Source organism: Hordeum vulgare, chromosome 6H (assembly GCF_904849725.1).
Source record: "Hordeum vulgare subsp. vulgare chromosome 6H, MorexV3_pseudomolecules_assembly, whole genome shotgun sequence".
In the NCBI taxonomy this organism is placed as follows: Eukaryota; Viridiplantae; Streptophyta; class Magnoliopsida; order Poales; family Poaceae; genus Hordeum; species Hordeum vulgare.
The window spans coordinates 36,499,036-36,518,529 of NC_058523.1; the positions used below are offsets into that span (position 1 = coordinate 36,499,036).

Sequence of the window (19,494 nt, forward strand, 5' to 3'; positions counted from 1 at the left end):
TGCCAACTGGCCATTCCACTTGCCTGTCAAAAATGATGAGTCTATGCTCAAATATGGACGACATCCTGCTTTGAAGCCATCGATGCAAGGCTTTAAAGCCATAAATAATTTGGAGAAATAAACCTTGCCATCCTTTGATACCTCTGTATCTATCTCGACAACATTGCCAGGTGACCTTTTCTTCACCTCTGCTTTGAAATTGAAAAGCAGCCTAAATGTGTTTGCCCAATCATCATATAAATTCTTCATTGCCCTTTGTTTAGCCTTCCGCGCTATGGTATAATGCAGTTTAATGGGGTACAACTTTTCCAAGTCTACTTGGAGTCTTTTTGCAATAGTGTTGGGTGTTTTGGCCAAAATTGGAGTTATCTTTTCTGCAACCCAAATCTGTGATGTCATGCTTGATTTTTTCTGTGAACTTGTCAGACAAGTATGTTTATAAGGGATTTGGTTAACCCTGACAGTACTTCCATCAGGCTGCAGTCTAGCAGATATGTACCACTTGCAAGTCCTCCTACCACTACCATCAAAACCTCTGCACTTAGCATAAAACTTCTTTCTATCAGTCGAAACTGTCTTGGCATCAAACTGATGTCTGACTGCATAAGTCTTGAAAGACAACCTGAACTCATCCATGTTTGGTCACAACTTCCCCACTCGAATGACAGGGTTTTCCTTGTCATACACATGCACCAGCTCGTCATCATGTGCATCATCTACATCATCTGCAGCATCTTTCATCAACTGTTCATCTACATCTTCACTCAATTCTCTGTCATCATTATCACTTGTATTCCCTCTCCTCCTCATCTCTATCATCGACTCGAATGCCAAATAATTTGGCCATCTCAGTGTCAGCAATTGGTGCAATGACCAAATCAGTAGGCTCCTCCAACTCAACTGCATTCCAATCAACAACAGCAACATTTCCCTCTTCTGCATGTGCATTAGCCCCATCGGCTATTACTGTCAGATCAGTAATAATGGGAACGATATGCCTCTGTGAAGCCCAATCATCATCTGCCTTTTGCATAGCCAAGTGTGACAGCACATAACCCACCTTCGAGTCAATATTCAGATCAACGAGCTCAGCAAAAAATTCAGCCCTGAGGCTTGCCCAGCCCTCTTGCCTATCGATTTCATCAACAATATATTCACCATCTTCAATTCTGACATACTCTCCTTTGAAATCATCATACCACAATAGTGAAACCTCTTGCTCTGGACTCCAAACACAGTTTCCCCAATTTTCTCCATCAATTTCCTCACTGCCTTCTCTTCCATCGACTATAGCTCATTGGGATCAATTTCTGCACAATCAACCTCCCATTTCACAATTGTGTCTCTCTGGATTTTTTGAATGCTACCATCAACTAATTTTACCGTTGATGGAAAGAAATTGATTGCAAATTCGAAGGTTTCAACAGCATCCCCTCTGTTATAGGCGGGCGGGCAGTGTGAGACAAAGCAAAGAGTGCCTTCAATCGCACTCACAAATGGGCGGAAGGGAGGCGCATTACCTGTTCGAAGCTGAATCTGGAGGCTCCTTCTCGACCTGACCGCGGGCTCCTCTCACCGTGCCGCCCCCTCGCACCTTCTATCGATTTCATCAAGCAAAACAGAGAGCTCAGATCTACAAGGCGGAGGGGATTGGGACTAGAGTATCGAATTCACTCACCACCATGGCCGCCGCCGCCTAAAGAGCGCGGACAGTTTCGGACAGTTCTGGTCGGGCAGTTTCACGGGATGCAGTTCTAATTAATTTGGGTCCACATTAGGTAAGACATGACTTAACGCAAATTGGACTAGTTGACTAAGGTTTTAACGCATGTGTGACCTTGAGCTATTTTCTCCTTTTAAACCGTCGCACGAAAGCTATTTCATCGAAAGATGTCGCATTGCTTCCAATTAGATGGAAAGATGTCGCATTTGAGCTATTGTCCCATTTCAAACATTGTAGTGCGTCCGAAAGCAGGCGCGATTCGGGGAAATTTCGGTGCATCCATCCGTACGTTTCCATCTCCAAGCCAGGGCAAAACATATCCGATAGGTACTATGTACGTACTCCAAAAGCAGTTGCTACCGGAGCCTGAGCCTGCCCTCTAGTGCGAGTGGCCCAACACTTTGACAAAAGCGCGCGCTCTTCTGGGATGCTAGCTCATGGGGATGGGAGTGAGACTTCTCGTCTCTTGTATGCGGAGCGATGCTCTCTCTAGGCATTATTCCTACCGACTGAAAAGCAAAATGGGCAGCTTGTTTTGATTTCGCAGCAGCGCTCGCCAAAATGGCAATTCTTTTCTTTCTCCGGCCCGGTGGCGCATGCACAGCGATTGCAGGCTTCAGAGATCTTTATGCCTCTCAAAGTCACTTTCAGACTTTCTATAGTGCAGTCGTCCAGAGATGCAGTTGCAGGCGACTTTCATGATCCATCAAAGGCATCCCGTAGCATGTACGTAGATTCTTTTTAGAGTCAGATGCTATAGCTTCTTTTTTTGTTTTTTGGATGAGTCAGATGCTAGCTTGTTGCGGTTAATTTTCCAGTCGTCGAGTAGCTTCATGCATGCTACACTTCCCGTAATCCATCCATCACGTTGCTTCTAGCTGTTGTGTGAGTCGTACTGATTCGTCTGTTTGCAAAGCCGGATTTTTTTTCTTTACCCGCAAACCAGCAGGAGGAAAGACGAACCAAGACCGCGAGAGCGAGTGAGGCGAGCATTAGTAGGCTTGGGCCACACACAAAAAATTGGCGCCATGGGCACCGTATAAGAATTACAAAGTTGCTACCAGATGACTTCAAGATAATTTCTCAAACGAAAAAAAGATGAATTCAGAGATATACGCTTGGACAAATCGCCTGTAGCATTCTTAATTACGTTTTTCTTTGAGCCGTAGCATCCGTAGTTACATACCAATAGTGTTTCCCTCAATAACAAAAAAAATATGTAGCAACCTAGCCGCCATTGGCATAGCCCAGTATCGTATGTTTACCAATTTTTTAAATACTGTTTTACTTATCGATTAAAAGTATTATTAAAATAAGTTTCTTGTAGTTGCAAAAATATTCATCTGATCTTAAAATTTTCATTAATTTAAAAATAGGTTTTGTGCTATGTATTTTTGTTAAAAAAATATTCATTAATAAATTGCGCATTTCAAAAAGATAATGTGTTCATAAAACTATGTATGTGTTTGGAAGAATGCAAATAAGAAAATTTAAAATAAAAACAGAAAAGGGGGGAATAAAATAAAAAATTAAGAGAAAAGTAAAAAAGGCAAATGATTAAAAAAAACGAAAACAAAAAAGAACTGACAGGAAAAAGGGGATTTGTTCCTATAGCGAAACAAACTCAAACAGGCCGTCCCATGATATCTTGTCCGAAAAACATCGTCAAGGGAGGGGCAGTCGGCCGCCAGCCAGTTCTTCTCACCTCTAAAAGAAGCCACTTTGTTGCGTTTTGGAGGGGCCGGCTATAACTGGAGGGAGGGACTTGCTTAAGCAAGGTATCTTTCGAAGAATTGGCAATAGCCAAACCAAGGATATTTAGGCCGACAACTGGATTCCAAAGGAGGCTACACCGAAACCCATCATCTCACTAATTGTGAATCCCTCAAAGATGGTCTCGGAACTCTTGCCTCCAGCAACTACAACGTGGAATGAGGCGCTGGTACGATCTATTTTTCTGTCGATATATGCAAATGCAATCTTGAAGATTCCTACATCTAAATGCACTAGTAACACCAAAGATTTCTGGGCGTGGTCCCCGGAGAAGAAAGGTAATTTCATTGTTTCATCGCGTACAAAATTTTACTTAGAACCAAACCGTAGAGGTAGGAATGGCTGCAAGCCTGCATGGAAGGAGTGGGTCATCTTATACACAACGGGATGAAAAATTCTGGTCTTCTCTTTGGAAGTTGAAGGTACCCTCAAAGATCAGAATTTTCTTATGGTCGCTTGCTCATCATTCACTTCCTACCACCGATGTGTTTCAAGCACCGTAACATGTTAGTGGTGGACGGATGTCCGCTATGCGGTTGTCGGAACTCATGGCTAGGACTCGTGGCGACACGCACTTGTCTCATGCAATCTATCTAGGTGCATCTGGCCGTGTTGTATGATGATGATCTTGTCTCGAGGATGTCAGAGAATAACGAGCCAATCGCGCGGTTGTAGTTATTTGAGTTCAGTGATACTCTTGGTCATGCAAGTTCACCACAATGGTAGTCACCTTGTGGGCTATACTCGTATTTGCCAGGCGGAAAGCAGTCTATGAATCCATCTTTCAGAGATGGGGCAGGATGCAGCTAGCCGAGAGCGGGATAATACAACAGGAGTTGCACCAGCTCAACCACAACAATGGATACCGCCACCAGTTGGAAGCGTTAAATTGAACGTAGATGGGTTGTTGCACGATCACACCACACAGGAGCAGTGACAGCAGTTTGTCGAGACCAAAAGCTGAACCAAACACATCCCAAGTAGGGCTATACTTGGGGTCATCGTGGTCTTTTTTCCGAGTTTTAATGATCCACAAATTCTGTAGATGCCGAGGAGGGACTTTACCAGATTATTCTAAGGTTTAACGAAATATAACGACCTCCTCGCGACGCCTCCGTAGGGCGCCGCCAGGGGGCGATCTTCACATCACCAGCAGCCAGCCACGACGCGGCTTCCCCTCCGCCGCTGCCGCCGGCATAGGCCACGGTGGCGGCGGCGACCCTCATGGATCGGCTTGGGCGAGTCCAACAAGGAGCACATGCACAACGGCCAGGGCGGCGCCCCTGATCGTGCGGCGGCGATGCTTGCCCCCATGGTTGTCGGGACCCGACGGGTTCTCCGGCAACGGTGGGCATGGCAGCGGACGCGGATCTAGATCCTGTTGAGATCCATCGTCGATTTCACGTGGATGTTCGAAGGCGTGATGAGGGCTCCGGTGTGGGGATAGAGGATCTCCACCCGAGTACCGGCGACGGCATACGTCTTCTTGGCGAGTGTCCGCACGGTTTCAGCCAGCCGCGAGATCGGGATGACGCGGCTTCTGATGAAAATCGCGATGTACTGTAGTCTTGGCGGACAATGGTGGCGTTTCTGACATCATTTCTTTCTGAAGGCATCGTCGTTGCGGGTCGTTTACTCTATTGTTTTTTGTACTACCATGAATACTGATGAATATATTTAAAATTTTACTGGGAAAAAAGAGGAAGAAATGACATGGAGACTTGCGGGCGAGCAAACATGCATGCACTCGCGTCACGAAAGCAAGCCAGATTTCATCACCGCATAGCATACTAATAACTACTAGTGGTTGGGACGCGCCCTAGGCGCGTCTCTTGAGGCGGGCTTGTGCGTACTAATCTAGCTATCGTATTTGTCGACGTCTAGATACATAGTTTAATGAAAAGAGAAGGAATGTAGATGAACGGAAGTGGTATGGTAGTGGTTAAAAAATGTAACAAATGCGTTGACACTTTTAGCTTTGCATTAAAAAAAGACAAAAGTAAGACCTAGTACTTATTTTGGGACGGAGGGAGTATGTTTTTGAAGTGATTTTTCTATGAGATTCAATATAATTATTCATCATTTAACAATATGATGAATCATTTTGTTTTCCTTATCTGGGTTTGTTTGTACTACTTTTTAACGAGAGGGATATAACATGAGGGTTCCAATGCTGAAAATAAGTTAAAAGACAAATGTTAACCATATTTGCAAGCAAACTCTGTTATCCTTCCATATTCTGTGTGCACACCTTAGGCCCTGTTTGGAACCATAATAGATTATGATAATCTGGATTATGATGATAGATTATATAATTTGGTTTATAAAAATAATGTAGGTGTACATGTTTGGAGGTTAGATTATATAAATTATAATCCAGGTTTTACATTGCATAATGACCTGTCTGCCCTCTGTTTTTAGAAAAAAAAGAGGAGGATGGCGGTGGTAGGAATGTAATTATCTTCTACTTTATAAGGATAATGGGTCATTAGCAATCCATAATCTGATTTTAGCTGGTATAGAGTAGATTATGAGTTTTTAATAATCTATCCGTCTAATTTTTATAATCTACACCATAAATTGTCCTGTTTGGAGACATAATAGATTATAAAAACTGGATTATATAATCTGGGTGGTTCCAAACAAGGCCTTAATATCCATTTTTCTTCTTAAACCAGGTTCATTGTCCAACAAATTGATTAAGTTATCTGCATTAAATATGTGAACAATTTCATTTTTCTGTCAAACCTTACCCTCATTTATAGCCTGCCGAAGTTAGAATTCACTCTTTCCTGGTACTCCTACTACTCCCTCCATCACGAGTTGGAAGGCACGTTTGAAAAATCTCTGTGACCAACCTAGTCATCAATTGATTGTGAGATGTAGCAGGTGTAGATGGTAATACGCCTAATCAACTGAGAAAATACTGGTACTAATGCATGAGCAACAAATTGGGAAGGCGCATGCATGAGTAGTCCTGGTACTAATTAGAAAAAGTAATTGCTTTCGCGCCTTAAAACTTGTCTATTTTAAAAACGCACGCAAGTTTAACTGTTCCTTCTAAACCGTGACGGAGAGAGTATAAAAATTAGTGTGCTATAAATACTCATCCTAGTGCAGATTAGTGAACGAGTTTCAAACATGCAATCCCAGTAAGAGCCACCATTACTCCAAGTCACCATCCACTACTAAACCAATCACCCAACCTCCGAGGGTTGCACATCACTACATAAACTAACATATGCTCTGCTGCAAGGACGGGAATTACTGTAGTAATTATTATGCAAGGGGCAACCTTGTGCAGGTCGCGTGCATGCTTCTTGGACGTGTGCGCCAGCGAGTACCACTCCTTGCTCAGCGTAATATCCAATCTCAGAGGAGAGCTAGCTCCAGATCGCGCTCGGCCGCCACGCTGGCTTCGCTCTGGTTTGTATCGTGATGACCGCCTTGTCTGCTCCCATGACGCGCCGATCTGCCGTCGACCGCTCTGCTACTCCGCGGTCGTTGTTGTGGCGAAGGATGGGGATGGGAGACGAGGAGGCGGCAGCGGTAACCCTAGCTGGGAGGAGAAACTGAAAGAAGGACGCTGGATGTTGGGTTCGAGGGTCACTTGCGTTCTGTTTCTTTCCTCCTTCGGCACAGTAAAATCACAACAGTGAAAATTGCCTGCGTGGATATGCCCAGCGACGCGTCTGTCTTTCCTTCTTGAAGAGTGTAATTTCTACATGGAGTAGGAATATGTGTCGATCGATTACATAGTAGTAAATCAATGGATGCGGTTTTTTTGCTCTGGAAAGCATATGCTCCGTAGCAAACAGTAAAATCAAAATGAATAATAATACATTCTAAAATTCTGATTTTTTTTTAGATGTCCATACTAGTATAGCAAATGTGTTTGACAATTTTCATGTCATATGTCATATGGGATAGCAATGATTCCTCGGTGAAAAAGACAAAATTAAGTGAAACATTTGGCATTCAACTTGTTATTCTTTTTGCACATGTGAAAATGCTTAAAATTTTCACCGGCAAATTAGAATGTACCATTTGAGTATGACCATGGACACATCTATTTTTTTTTTAAAATAACATCTATAAAATTCATTTTTAGCAGACAATAGCTGTTAGAATTAATGAACTTGGCCCATCTACAAATTTCGAAATCTCAAATTGAGTGCATGAGTAAAATGGCAAGTGGTGATGTGGTGGTGCTAAAGTTTATTCACATACCGCTAGTTGAGAAAGAGTTGGACTTCTTTATATAGTGAGTTCTCCCCATCATTCTAAGTGTGTGTTGAGAAGAGAAAGAAGAAGACCACACGCGCGCCTCGCCTCGCCTGGCCGGGCGGCGCGTATGTACGACATGCGCGTGAATGGTCTGCCGAATTCCTGTCCGTTGCCTTGCGGGGGCATGACTTCCTTTTGCCGTTTATTTTTATGTCTTGAAAGACAAGTTGAGAATTTCTTGTCCGGTAAGTATACGACTTGGAAACCAGGTCGGTTCGAGACGTGATCGCGACACAGTACCGACCTTGGTCCTCCTATATATACTGCTTACCGTGGCCGGCCAAAGACAGAATGAAAACAACTAGGGTTTTGCCTCGTCTCACAACTTGCGTCGCCGTCGTAGTCTACCTCATCTCGAACGCCAACATGCATCGGCGTGCGAGAGAGCAGGTCTCCGGAACTGTTCGTCTTTGCGATCCTGCACCGGGAGAGGACGAATTAGGTTTTTTGTGAAGCGCTTTGCGCGACTGCTTAAATTCTTTACCACGGGTCGTCTACCGTTCAAGTCGGGCAGTGCTACTCATTGTCGTCTTCATCACCATCAACAAAGGATCGTTGCCAACATCATCATCAACACAGTCGCTCGTGCTGAAACTAACGAACAGTATGTTACTCGTAATCTGTTAATATTCATCGTTGTAGTTGTTGCGCGGAGATGTTGTGCATGTTCGGTTGCTCTTCTAGATTGCTAGAGTATGGCATATGCTATCTTCTGTTTTAGTCATGAGTTATTTATTGAAATTAATCATGAACTTGCCTAATCTTCCAACAGAAGCATGTGCTCCCTAGAGCCAAATCGAATATCCGTAAATTAATTTCAAAAACTGTGTAATGGGTAGAAATACATAGTTGTAAATTAATATTCTAAAAGTAAAGAAACTGCATTAACGTCCCTGGCGTTGATCGTCTTCTTCCTCCCGAATGGTCTGATCTCTGATGGCATGCCATCGTATCGTTGGAGTCAGTTAGTCATTATTGATTGCGGAGAGGAAGTCATCAACATCATAATCTTGCTGGATCAACTTGATGAAGAAAAAGTTGGAGCTGCACCACCGGTAGGTTCATTGATCCAAGATCCTACCTATCCACCAAAAACTCTCACAGGCTGCACACTGGACAAAGTCCCGCCAACGTGACCAAGAAGAGGTCGAATGACCAAAATGCAAAAGGGAAGTCGTCACCACAACGATAAAACCCGACAAACACTAACTTCGCTGCCCAGAGAGGCCAACCGAAATCTATGCCACGAGTCATCGCCGTTGTTGTAGCTGACACAGTAAGATGGAGTGGCTCAAGGAAAATATTCACCACATCAATGCCATTGTCACCACCAACGATGTGTCTCCACGTAACCTTACAAAAGCCCCAAAGCCCAATTGTTCGCGGGAAGTTTTACTTTTTTTTATAACAATATAGTTAGGGGGGAGTTAGCTAGGAGCGAGCGACCAACGAACATTTCAGTTCGCCGAGCAAGCAGCTCCCGGCGGGACCTCCTACCTGCCGCTCGATACGGCACTAAGTTCCCCGCACGCACACGGGGGTCGACCCGACTGTACCGGTTCAGTTTTTTTTGTCTCACAAAAATATGATAACAAACATTTTTCTTTTTTTCTGTTTCTTTTTTTTTCATTTCATGTTATTTCCTTTCTTTTTACTTTTTTTGGCTTGTCTTTTATTTCTTTTTCCTTTTCTTTTTGAATTTGAAGCAAAAACATTTTTTGAATTCGAAGAACATTTTTTGCTATTTCAGGATTTTTTGAATCCATGAAAAAGGTTTGAAAAACAACAAATTTTTGAAATTTGAACATGTTTTAAACAAAGAAAAAATTTAGAAAATTAAGAACAATTTTCGAACACAAACTTAGTTTAAAAATTGAACAAAATTTCGATATTCCGAACATTTCTGCAAAATACTGAACATTGTTTTGGCATACCGAACATTTTTTTAAACTTCCGAACATTTTTTAAAGTTATGAATATTTTTTAAAAACGGCAACAATTTGAAATTTTAATATATTTTTATAAATCAAAAACGAATTATCGAATTTGAATAACATTTTTTGAAAATCTAGAACATATTTTGAAATCCCCAACATTTTTTAAATGCAAAACATTTTTTAGAAACAAAACTATTTTTAAAATTTGAAGAATATTTTCTGAAAATCCCAAACATTTTATAAAAATTCGGAAATTATTTTGAAAATCCGGAATACTTTTTGAAAGTCCAGTATATTTTTAAAAAGCAAAAACCATGTTTCGAGTTTGAATAACAATTTTTTGAAATTCTCAAACATTTTTTGAAAATATATAATATTTTTAGAAAATCCAAAACACTTTCTCAAAATTCAGACTTTTTTTGTAAAAAATCAAAAAAGAAACAGAAAATAATAAAGAAAATTAAAACGAAAAAGATAACGGTTCAGGAAACCATCTAAAAGTTTTTTTAAACCGAAAAAGAAGCCGGATGAAAACTCTACAAGGTTCCCATAATCGGAATCACTGCAACCCGCTAATGGGCCGGCCCATATGACATCGCTGTCTTCGAAAGCGAAAGCTCGATTGGCTGCCGCAGAGAGGAGCGAATAGAATATCCCGCTCCCGGCGAATATTTCCCCATCGCTGATTGACCACTATTCGGCAGGCCAGGTAAAACCCATGATAGGCCCAAGGGCCCAGTAAACTATACATTATTAAAAAAGTACAATCAACAAAAAAACATAAATTTTGAAATTTGATGCTCTGAATTAGGAAAAATGTCATAATACTTCATAAAACTGCCATTTATCTAATTTTAAACTTACAATGAGTATGATTAAAAAAAGGACATGTGATTTAGAAAAACAATTGGCATGCTAAACTTTAAAACCGCCATCCATCCCCTAGGTAAAACAAAACCATGAAAAAACTACGCATTTTCTTTAAAAATAGATTAAAACATAAATTGATGAAAATGCCATGCTCTAAAAATATGAAAATTTTCGTGTTTTTCGTAAAAATATGAAAAATTCTATGCTCTAAAGATATACTCACTCCATTCCAAAATAAGTGTCTCAACTTTATACTAGCTTTAGTGCAAAGTTGTACTAAGTTTAAGACACTTATTTTGTGATGAATGGAGTAATGTTCTATCTTGATAAACCCCAATGAGAACTGTCATGCCATAATAAAAATAAAAATGTCATCTTCTCACCATTAAAAATGGCATCCTCTTTATAATAAAAATGACATCCTCTCAATGAGAAAAATGTCATAATATTATTAATAAAAATGATATCATTTTATTAATAAATAATGTCATGCGGTTGTAATAAAACTGCCATGCCATTAAAGATAATAATAAAAATGGCATCCGCTCAATAATAAATTACCATCCTCTGAAAACAAAATTGATATCCTCTTAAAAATGAAAATGTCATGTTATTAATAATTAAAATGGCATGCCATAGCCATGTGAGAAAATGAAAAAAAATGGATTTTCGAACAAATTTATTAAACTTATTAAATTTAATAAAATCTGGATTTTTAGACAATTAGAAAACAAAGGTTTACAACCATCTCTCAGTCGAGTGGCGATGCGTGCCTCCGCATGTGCAGGAGGTCGCGGGTACAACCGCCACCTCGCACCTTGGTTGTCTACTTTTTGGAGAAAGAAAAAAGAGTGTTCGCCAAGGAGTGGCTTACAGCGAACGCCTGCAAAATCGATGTGGCATTGGTCTTTCGTCAAGATCCGTGTGATGGCAAGGGATGTGTTGCTGGCGAACGTTTGCCAAATACCATTTCCGAGGCCTCCTTGTACTCCCAAAGACCCACACTGGCAGAGCCAGCAAAGGAGGAGGAGGGGGGGGGGGGGGGGGGGCGAGGACATAGCCACCGAAGAACCCCTCAAAAAGGAAAAGAAAAAACCTGCCCACTGAGGCCTTCTTTGATTTGGAGAAAATTTGTAAGAATTTCATAGGATGTGATATCTATATAGAAATGCTTTCTTTAGAGCGCTTTGGTTTGTAGGAATAGAATCCTATTCCTATGAAGGAATTATTCCTATCCTCCACATTTCATAGAAAAATTAGCCTTGGCTCAAAAAAATAATCCTATGATGTGAACCAAAAGGCAACTTCTTTTCCTAATCCTATTCATAGGTTTTGAGATACATGCATCTCATTTCCTATGACTTTCCTATTCTTATTATTTTTCTACCCTTTGAATTAAAGGAGACCTGAACAGTTCAGGTACTCAAGTTGAACAATTCACACCCGTGTTCGAATCTGCAGCAACCGGCACGTAACATTTGATAGATGCAAATTAAGATGGTGAAGTGGTGTGTTACTACATTCAAGTTCGTATGGCGTGCCTCAAGTTTACTGTAAGCGGCTAATTTCTACGTGGGTGGCCATCTCTGGAAATAGCTTCATGCCATCTCTGGAAATAGCTTCATGAAGAATCAACGGGTTATGAGCCCCCATGTTGGAGATCTTTACACAAGGCAAAGGACTTGTATTTTGCTGGCAGGAAAGTTAAACTGAAAAAGTGGAAACCTAGACTTTGGAAAGATCTCTTGCTAGAACCAGTTCCCTGTGTGAAATTTTTCCTGTGTAGTCTGGTATTTCTCATAAGCAAGGTTGCACTATTTTACAGTTTAATTCGACAACTGTTCGTCACACATTCCCGATTCAGACGACGTATTTTCAAAGGGGTTACAACGGGAATTTCTCAGTTTTAGAGGACTCCGAAGAAAGGATTGGTGATGGCCGAGTTGAGCTCGGCTCCAGCTACATTCAGGACGGCCTTGTCAACCTTGTCCCTCGCCAGAAACAAGATCTCTTCACCTTCCGGTTTCTCGAACCCGCACAGCTCAAGAAACTCTATGCCTCCAAGGCTCCCAACTCTCTCCTGCAAGGCACAGAAAGCATACCATCAGTCTCGGGTTGTTCGGCAGGTTAGGGCATCGTTTTTGCCAGTCCGGGGAAAGGGGAATTCACCTGGAATGTAGCATTGGTAAGTCTGATCTTTCTGAATTTCTCCTCGTCGGGGTTTTTAACCACGTTTCCGATGTAGGTAAGGAGTGTTTGGAAAGCCCTCTTTACTTTAGCATCCTCCTCCTGTCACAACAGTAGTGCCGTGTAGGTAAGTATGATCAAATCGATTATAATGTCTAGACTTACTTTATATGTAAGTTATGCAAAATCAGCATCAGATAACTAGTACACTTTGTATTAAGGTTTGTGAAAATATTGGACAATTGCATAGAGTAGGCGCACATGACTAATTGAGTTGTTTACCAAATGATAGCAAGGTTCAAAACAAAACAGGAAACCAAACTGGACAAGTCATTCAGTATAAGACAGTGAGTCCATGCAGATACACTGGAGATAAATACGCCATGCACAATTCATACCAGGCATCAAAGTGAAACTGGAGACAAAGAAATACATATCAGGAGATCCCAACTGTGACAAGCCATTTTCTCCACAATTTTGTACAACCAGGTAGTTTCTTTTTCAAGTTGGGTAAACCGTTTTAGGTTCCATTTTCTAAATCCAACTCTTAATGTTTGTTTTCTTTTCACATCAATAGAATTAAGCATACATTGATGCTTTACTTGCAATATATTCCCTCTGTTCACAAATATAAGATGTTTCGGATATTTATATATGGACTATATACGCACTGCAGTCAGTGAAGAAACACAATAAAAACGTGTCTATTTACATCCGATTCAGGAAAAAGTTGGAACATCTTATATTTATGAACAGAGGGGGTATAAGATTACTATGCACACAGAAATATACATTATTACATTTCTTCTATGAGTGCTACATCTAGGAAGATAGCAGGAGCACAAACTATCCTATTCTGCTATATGGAAAATTATGGCAAAAACCTAACTTTTTGATTTGGTCAGAGGGAACATATAACAACGTAAAGAAACATGAAGTTACAGATCTTCAAAACATGCAGCTTGCCACTCTAACTTAGGTTCCTCAACCTGACAACCTCATAAACTAATGTGTATGTTCCTTACAACTGCCGTTATGTGTGTGTCAAACGGCTCCCATACGGCGATCAGTAGTTCACATCAAATTAATTGACAACGAGGTGACTCTCATGGGAAATTACGATTCATACCTTGTTCTGCTGCTTAATATTTCGTAAGCAATCCCTCATCCGCTCTGCCTTTGTGGCTGGTCTGACAGGTAAAAATGCACTCTGGAAAATTTAAGACATCAGTTAAAGAATTAACCAATATTAAACATATATTATCAAATGTAATATGAACTCCGGCCTCTCCAGCCGGTTCTAAAGGGCCATTCACAGGCTTCACAACCAGAAATCAATGTAGGATTCACATGGAAGAGTCCTCTATTTGTTCTGAGAAGTGAGACGTTCAAAAGTAAAAGAAAAAATTGCCCACTTCCAACTGACACGTTAGATATTTTGGGAGGCAGCTTAGGTGCTCAAAACAGTGTAATGTCATGTTTAAACTGACAATGATGTGCAAAATATGGGTCAACAGATTACAATGGCAAGGACATTCGGATTAAAGAAAAGAAAAAAGTACCTTCTTCTCTTCAACAGGCGGTGGTGCGCTTGGCTTGGATGCAGCTGGGGCTTCTGCCGGCAATCCAAGTTTCCTTCTACGTTCAGCCTGAGAATAAAATACGAGAAACTGTTTGAGGCCTAATGACTACAGCTAGTTAGCAACCAAAATAAAATTGCATTCAGTTGAATATCTCCAGGTTAAATCAAAGTAAATCATTCCTTTCCTATACAAGATGTAAAAATATACTAGTAACTTAAATCAAACTAGCAACATATGAATATTCCTGAAATTGAGATGGATAAATAAGAAACCTTGTCCTCTTCCAGTTTCTGGCGAATCTTTTCTCTGGCTCTCTTCTCCTCCTCTTTCTCAAGCCTTCTCAATTCTATGATGCTGCCGATGGCATGGAAAATATTAAGCAAAACCCGATATTATCAGCACAAGTCCAGTAAAATAATAATAAACTGAAATAAAGAACCAACCGTTTCCTTTCATTTAACTCCTCCATCTTCTTGGCTTCAAGAAGCTCCTTACCAATCCTTATCCTCTCCTACAAAAACGCCTAATACGTGAGATAAAATACTAAAAAAGCTTGCAAACACACATCAGCAGAAAAATTTGAGACTAGAGGTTAAATAAAATCCATAGGAAGCTTTTGTACTAAAAGGTTAACATAAAGGGCAATCGAGAATATATTGGTTCAGCAAACATTCTTCCTGTTTGGATTGTATGATCCAAGATCTAGCATGATTGTACAATTATAAAATGGAGTAAAAACTGATCTTCTGTCCAGAAGCCAGGTGGAGATTTATGTTACAGGCTATGCTGGCGTGGTTATATTACAAATCAAGAAGGTAGAAAAGAGGTTTTTAGAGGGGTAAATGAAAGTTGATATACCTTTTCCTTTTCTCTCTCCATCCTTCTCTCTTCTTCTTCTTTCTTTTTACGAGCACGCTCCCTACAAGTGGAATGGATACCCTCAGTATGAAGTGTCTTATAAAAGAATATTATTATTCCATAAAAAGATACATGCTGGGTTAAAGATAAGTGTTCTTTATCTCAGAAATTTCTCGTCCATAACCTATGGTTACTGTATGTTACTATGCCCTTTATTCGGAATTCCAAGATCTATAATTTGTGCACAATTATGGAGAAATGGACGCCCTTTCAAAAGAAGTGTTATCAACAATGCACAATTTTCCTACTAGAAGCTATCATTCCCCAAAGAGTATGCTTAGGGCACTGCATGTTCACAAAATTTTAAAGCCACCATACTTATGTTGTACATTATTTTTATTTATTAAAGTTAAAGGTAGAAAAGAAAGAGCATAACTATCCAATGTCAACTAATTGATCCAGTACAACGGAAAATAGCCCTACAAACAGACAAATATCTGCTACTTCTAAAGAGAATTATTCAACCACCAGGCCAATTCAAGAATGGTTCATAAAAGCACCTTAGCTCTTGTGCTTTAATCTTCTTCTCCTCCGCAGTTAGAGAGGGTTTGTTAGCCTCGGAATTGGCCGGCACCTGAGAGGTGAAATAAGATAATTTGGATGAGCAATCTGTAGATGATATGCACTGGAGAGAAATATTTTTGTTGCCAAAAGTGTCAGTAATATCTATTCATCCCCCATTGAACACAGTTAATAGATTCAGTGGACAAAACTAAGTCAGGTAAGCAAGTTGGTCTTTGTGCATGGGCTGTACACATGGAAGCAGCAATAAGTGGAGGAAATTTGGCAGTTGAATTCAGCATTAGCTATAGTTTAAGCCGATAATGTTCAAAGTAGCTTAAGTGAACAGTGGACACATCCGACTAAAGCTGTTTTTATACAAAATCTCTTGTATGCTGGATGCTTATATTTTATAGACACATCTTGAACCATGGAATTACGAAGTAGGTGTGTCATTTGGAAAATGTATAGCACTCTCCATACGTTCATAATGAATAAAACCATTGCTTCTGGAAGATTCATGGATAATAGCTTATCAAAAAATAGAGTTGCTACTAACTGCAACTAATTGAAACATATAACTGTGATGAAAAGACTACCAGAACATACTTATTTGCAAACATGGGACCAGTAGTACCATCAGAAAATCAAAGTGAGCAAATCTCTATTCTAATAAACAATGGAGAATAAAATAGAAACCTTCATACCATAGGCATTTCATCAATATCCGGATCCTCCTGATGCTCAGAGAGCCAGTTAATGGCGCCTTCAATGGTGCTATTACCTATGTAAAAGCACACAGATTCGGGAAAATTGAAATTGCTAAACAATAGGGGCCTTTATGTGCAAGACAGCTGAACACCGTAATTTACATGAACACCACTGCTTATTAATTTGCAGCTACATGAGATTATGTAAAAAAAAAGGACCTATAACATAAATCTGGAGATGGCAAAAGAATATTTCTACACACTGTTTATGCTGGTCCATTCAGGTAATTTAGGCATTAGGCGCCACTGTTGTCTTCAAGAAATCTATAGTTTAATAAAAATATATTACAGTTTGATATAGTCGGTTATATTATCATCCTGGTTCACATTTGTATGTTATGCGTAAGCTTATGCTTCATTGATGAATATGAAGTAAATTAAGGAATGGCTCGCAATAAATCGCAGCACCAACTCCTAACAGTGAAGAATAAACCAGCAGCTGATAACATGACAGTCAAAGGTGTCTGACGATATAGCTATATACATACCGGAGAAGTGAAGTGCCCTAGTGGCACGCGCAGTCGAAAAGCCCATCGATTCGAGTTCCCCAAGCATCTCCTTGTTCACCTCCGGCGCCACCAACTCTGCCAGAATCAAGACACACCGTCAACACCCAAAATCTGCCACGGATGAAACCAAACCCGCTGCTTATCCCAGATTGGAAACCGCACCTTGCGGCTCCGCACTCCCCGACGCGTCGACATCCATGGCCTCCGCGGCCGGCTTCGGCGGCGCCTCGAGATCGATGGGCTTGGCCGCCTCCATGGTCTTGTCCGTGAACTCGGCGTGGCCCGTGCGCTTCTTGTGCAGGTCCACCTCCTACACACACCGAATCGACAGGCGGAACCGGATCAAGCACCGACGGAGATGTAAATCTAGTACGCAGGATCGTCGAAACCCACAAAATCCGGCCGGGTTCCGACGGGGGGGCGGAGAGGGGGAGGCGAGATCTTACGGTCTGGGAGCGGCATGGCTTGCCGCAGTCGGCGCAGACGAGGTTGAGGACGGCCTCGGTGGACTCGGCGAAGTTGGTGTGGGAGGTGGCCTCGGCGTGCGCCTGCGCCTCCTCCACGCTCCTCAGCTGCACGCCGCAGTCGCCGCACCGCAGGGACAGCCCCGCCATTGCTGCTCTCGACGGGCTCGCTTCCGATCGAGCGAATTTTGTGGGGGCGAAAGGCGAAAGTTGCTTCCTTTGCGAGGAGGTTTAGGGTGTGTTTGGTGTGGCGAGAAGAAGAGGGGGCGGTCAAGCGAGTTTATCAGATGCGCCTGCAAACGGGATCGTCCGGGAGACGACATCCAGTCGGATTCATCAGTCTCCTTGCAACATTGAGTAAGTTTTACCCAAATATTTGACTAATAAATTGTAAGTATATTGGTATTAGATTCGTATTTAAAACAAATTTTCAATTGTATATTTATTCAATAACTTCTTTGGATCTATCTATCTATATCTATATATACCTACCTAATAATAAAGCGGCTATATATACCTACCTAATAATAAAGCGGCTATTGCTTCTGTCGGAAAACTCACCACGGCATTTTTATAAAAAAATCTCCTGTAATTTTTGTTATTCAACCCGCGCTCCATCATTTATCTGCAACGCAAAAAGAAAAAACAATTCGCTGCAAAAATTATACCCGTACGCATCGGCTCCTCCCGTCTACCCTGGGCCACCCTGGCCTGTGCCCAGGCCGCCGCGGCCGACCTCAACCTCCACCGTTGCCGATCTCAACCCATCCGCCTCCGCGGCTGTACCTCTCCCCGCTCACTGCCCCGTTGTGGCGCTCGAGCGCATCGCGTCGACCCTGGTCCACCCTGGCTGTGCCTAGGCCGCTGCCACACCACTCGCCACCGCGGCCGACCTCAACCACCACTGTTGTCGATCTCAATCCACACGCCTCCGCGGTCGTACCTCTGCCCGCTTGCTGCCCCCGTTTTGACGCTCGAGCACAGCTTCTGGATCAAATCAATGCGACAGCTACAGCGACTTGGGATGATGCGTCTGCTCGATGCAGAACGGCGGCGGCGCGCGGATAAGGCGCGGCGGAGCGAAGTACTTGCAGGTGAAGGCGGGCCTCCATGGCTCACACGGGGAACTCCGAGGTTATGGCCGGCAACGGCGACTCCTTATGGCCAGATAGAGGCGCCTAACCCTTGCTCCCCTCATCGTATCCCCTCCTCCGGCAGAACTCATCATCTGGTGAGATCCCCTCCCCGTGCCTCCAACCGTGTGCCAAGCACCGGCAAGAAATTTTGTTTTGTGGGAATTTGTTTGCTGATGAATGAATGTATTGAATATAAGATTACATTGTTGTAGAGAGAGAATGGAACACCACCTTTAGTTTGTCATCTGATCCCACATTCTCTACCCCATGAGTGAAATAAGATAACAGTCCATTGATCAATTCACGTAGCCTCTTTGTGTTTGCTTTGCTTGTCCCGCTCAATTTCTCATCATGGTGGAATTAACAATGGACGGGTTAATTTCTCAACAAAATAGGATAGGACTGACTACATTAGTTAGTTAGCTTATTATTTTAATAAATTAAAATGATTATAAAAAGATTAAAAGCGTGTGGTATTTTTTTCTCCCGTTGCAACGCACGGGCCCTTTTGCTAGTTGATAGGTCATTGCTCTGCGCCGACGCGCCGGCCGAAACTTTCGGCCGGCCGCGCGCGGGCCGCATGATCTGCCAACCGCCGCGCGTCCGTCCGTACCGTTAGATCTTCATGCAACATTTTTTTTCCCGATACAGCAAAATTTCGACGCGGTGCAGCAATTTTCGTCAACGGTTGCAATAAAAAAATTATAGCAAAAAAATATCTACGTGATTGTCGCAAAAAACAAAGTTGATGGTGCGTGGTAGCAAAAGTTAAACGCCGATTGTAGCAAAAATCTACGTAAACGTGTATGTAACTTTTTTAGTGAACGGTTGCAGCA

General features: G+C 41.8%; 1 protein-coding gene across 1 annotated transcript; it reads right to left on the minus strand.

Annotated features, from left to right (window-relative positions):
- Window positions 1–12,353: 12,353 nt before the first annotated feature.
- Window positions 12,354–17,814, minus strand: LOC123401925 (GRB10-interacting GYF protein 2). Its single transcript, XM_045095791.1, has 12 exons — window positions 17,505–17,814; window positions 17,221–17,368; window positions 17,038–17,133; window positions 16,487–16,563; window positions 15,779–15,852; window positions 15,219–15,279; window positions 14,804–14,871; window positions 14,633–14,714; window positions 14,340–14,426; window positions 13,907–13,987; window positions 12,760–12,879; window positions 12,354–12,670 (listed from the first exon to the last, which is right to left on the minus strand). The coding sequence occupies exons 1-12, from the start codon at window positions 17,670–17,672 to the stop codon at window positions 12,497–12,499; spliced, it is 1,236 nt and encodes a 411-aa protein (XP_044951726.1). The 5' UTR covers window positions 17,673–17,814; the 3' UTR covers window positions 12,354–12,496.
- Window positions 17,815–19,494: the final 1,680 nt, after the last annotated feature.

Excerpts from the sequence above, each read along its gene's own strand:
- LOC123401925 (XM_045095791.1), bottom strand. The coding sequence starts at position 17,672 with ATGGCGGGGCTGTCCCTGCGGTGCGGCGACTGCGGCGTGCAGCTGAGG. Across the intron at positions 17,369-17,504 it reads AGCCATGCCGCTCCCAGACC|GAGGTGGACCTGCACAAGAA; the intron begins GTAAGATCTCGC and ends CGGTGTGTGTAG. Across the intron at positions 17,134-17,220 it reads GGGGAGTGCGGAGCCGCAAG|AGTTGGTGGCGCCGGAGGTG; the intron begins GTGCGGTTTCCA and ends TGATTCTGGCAG.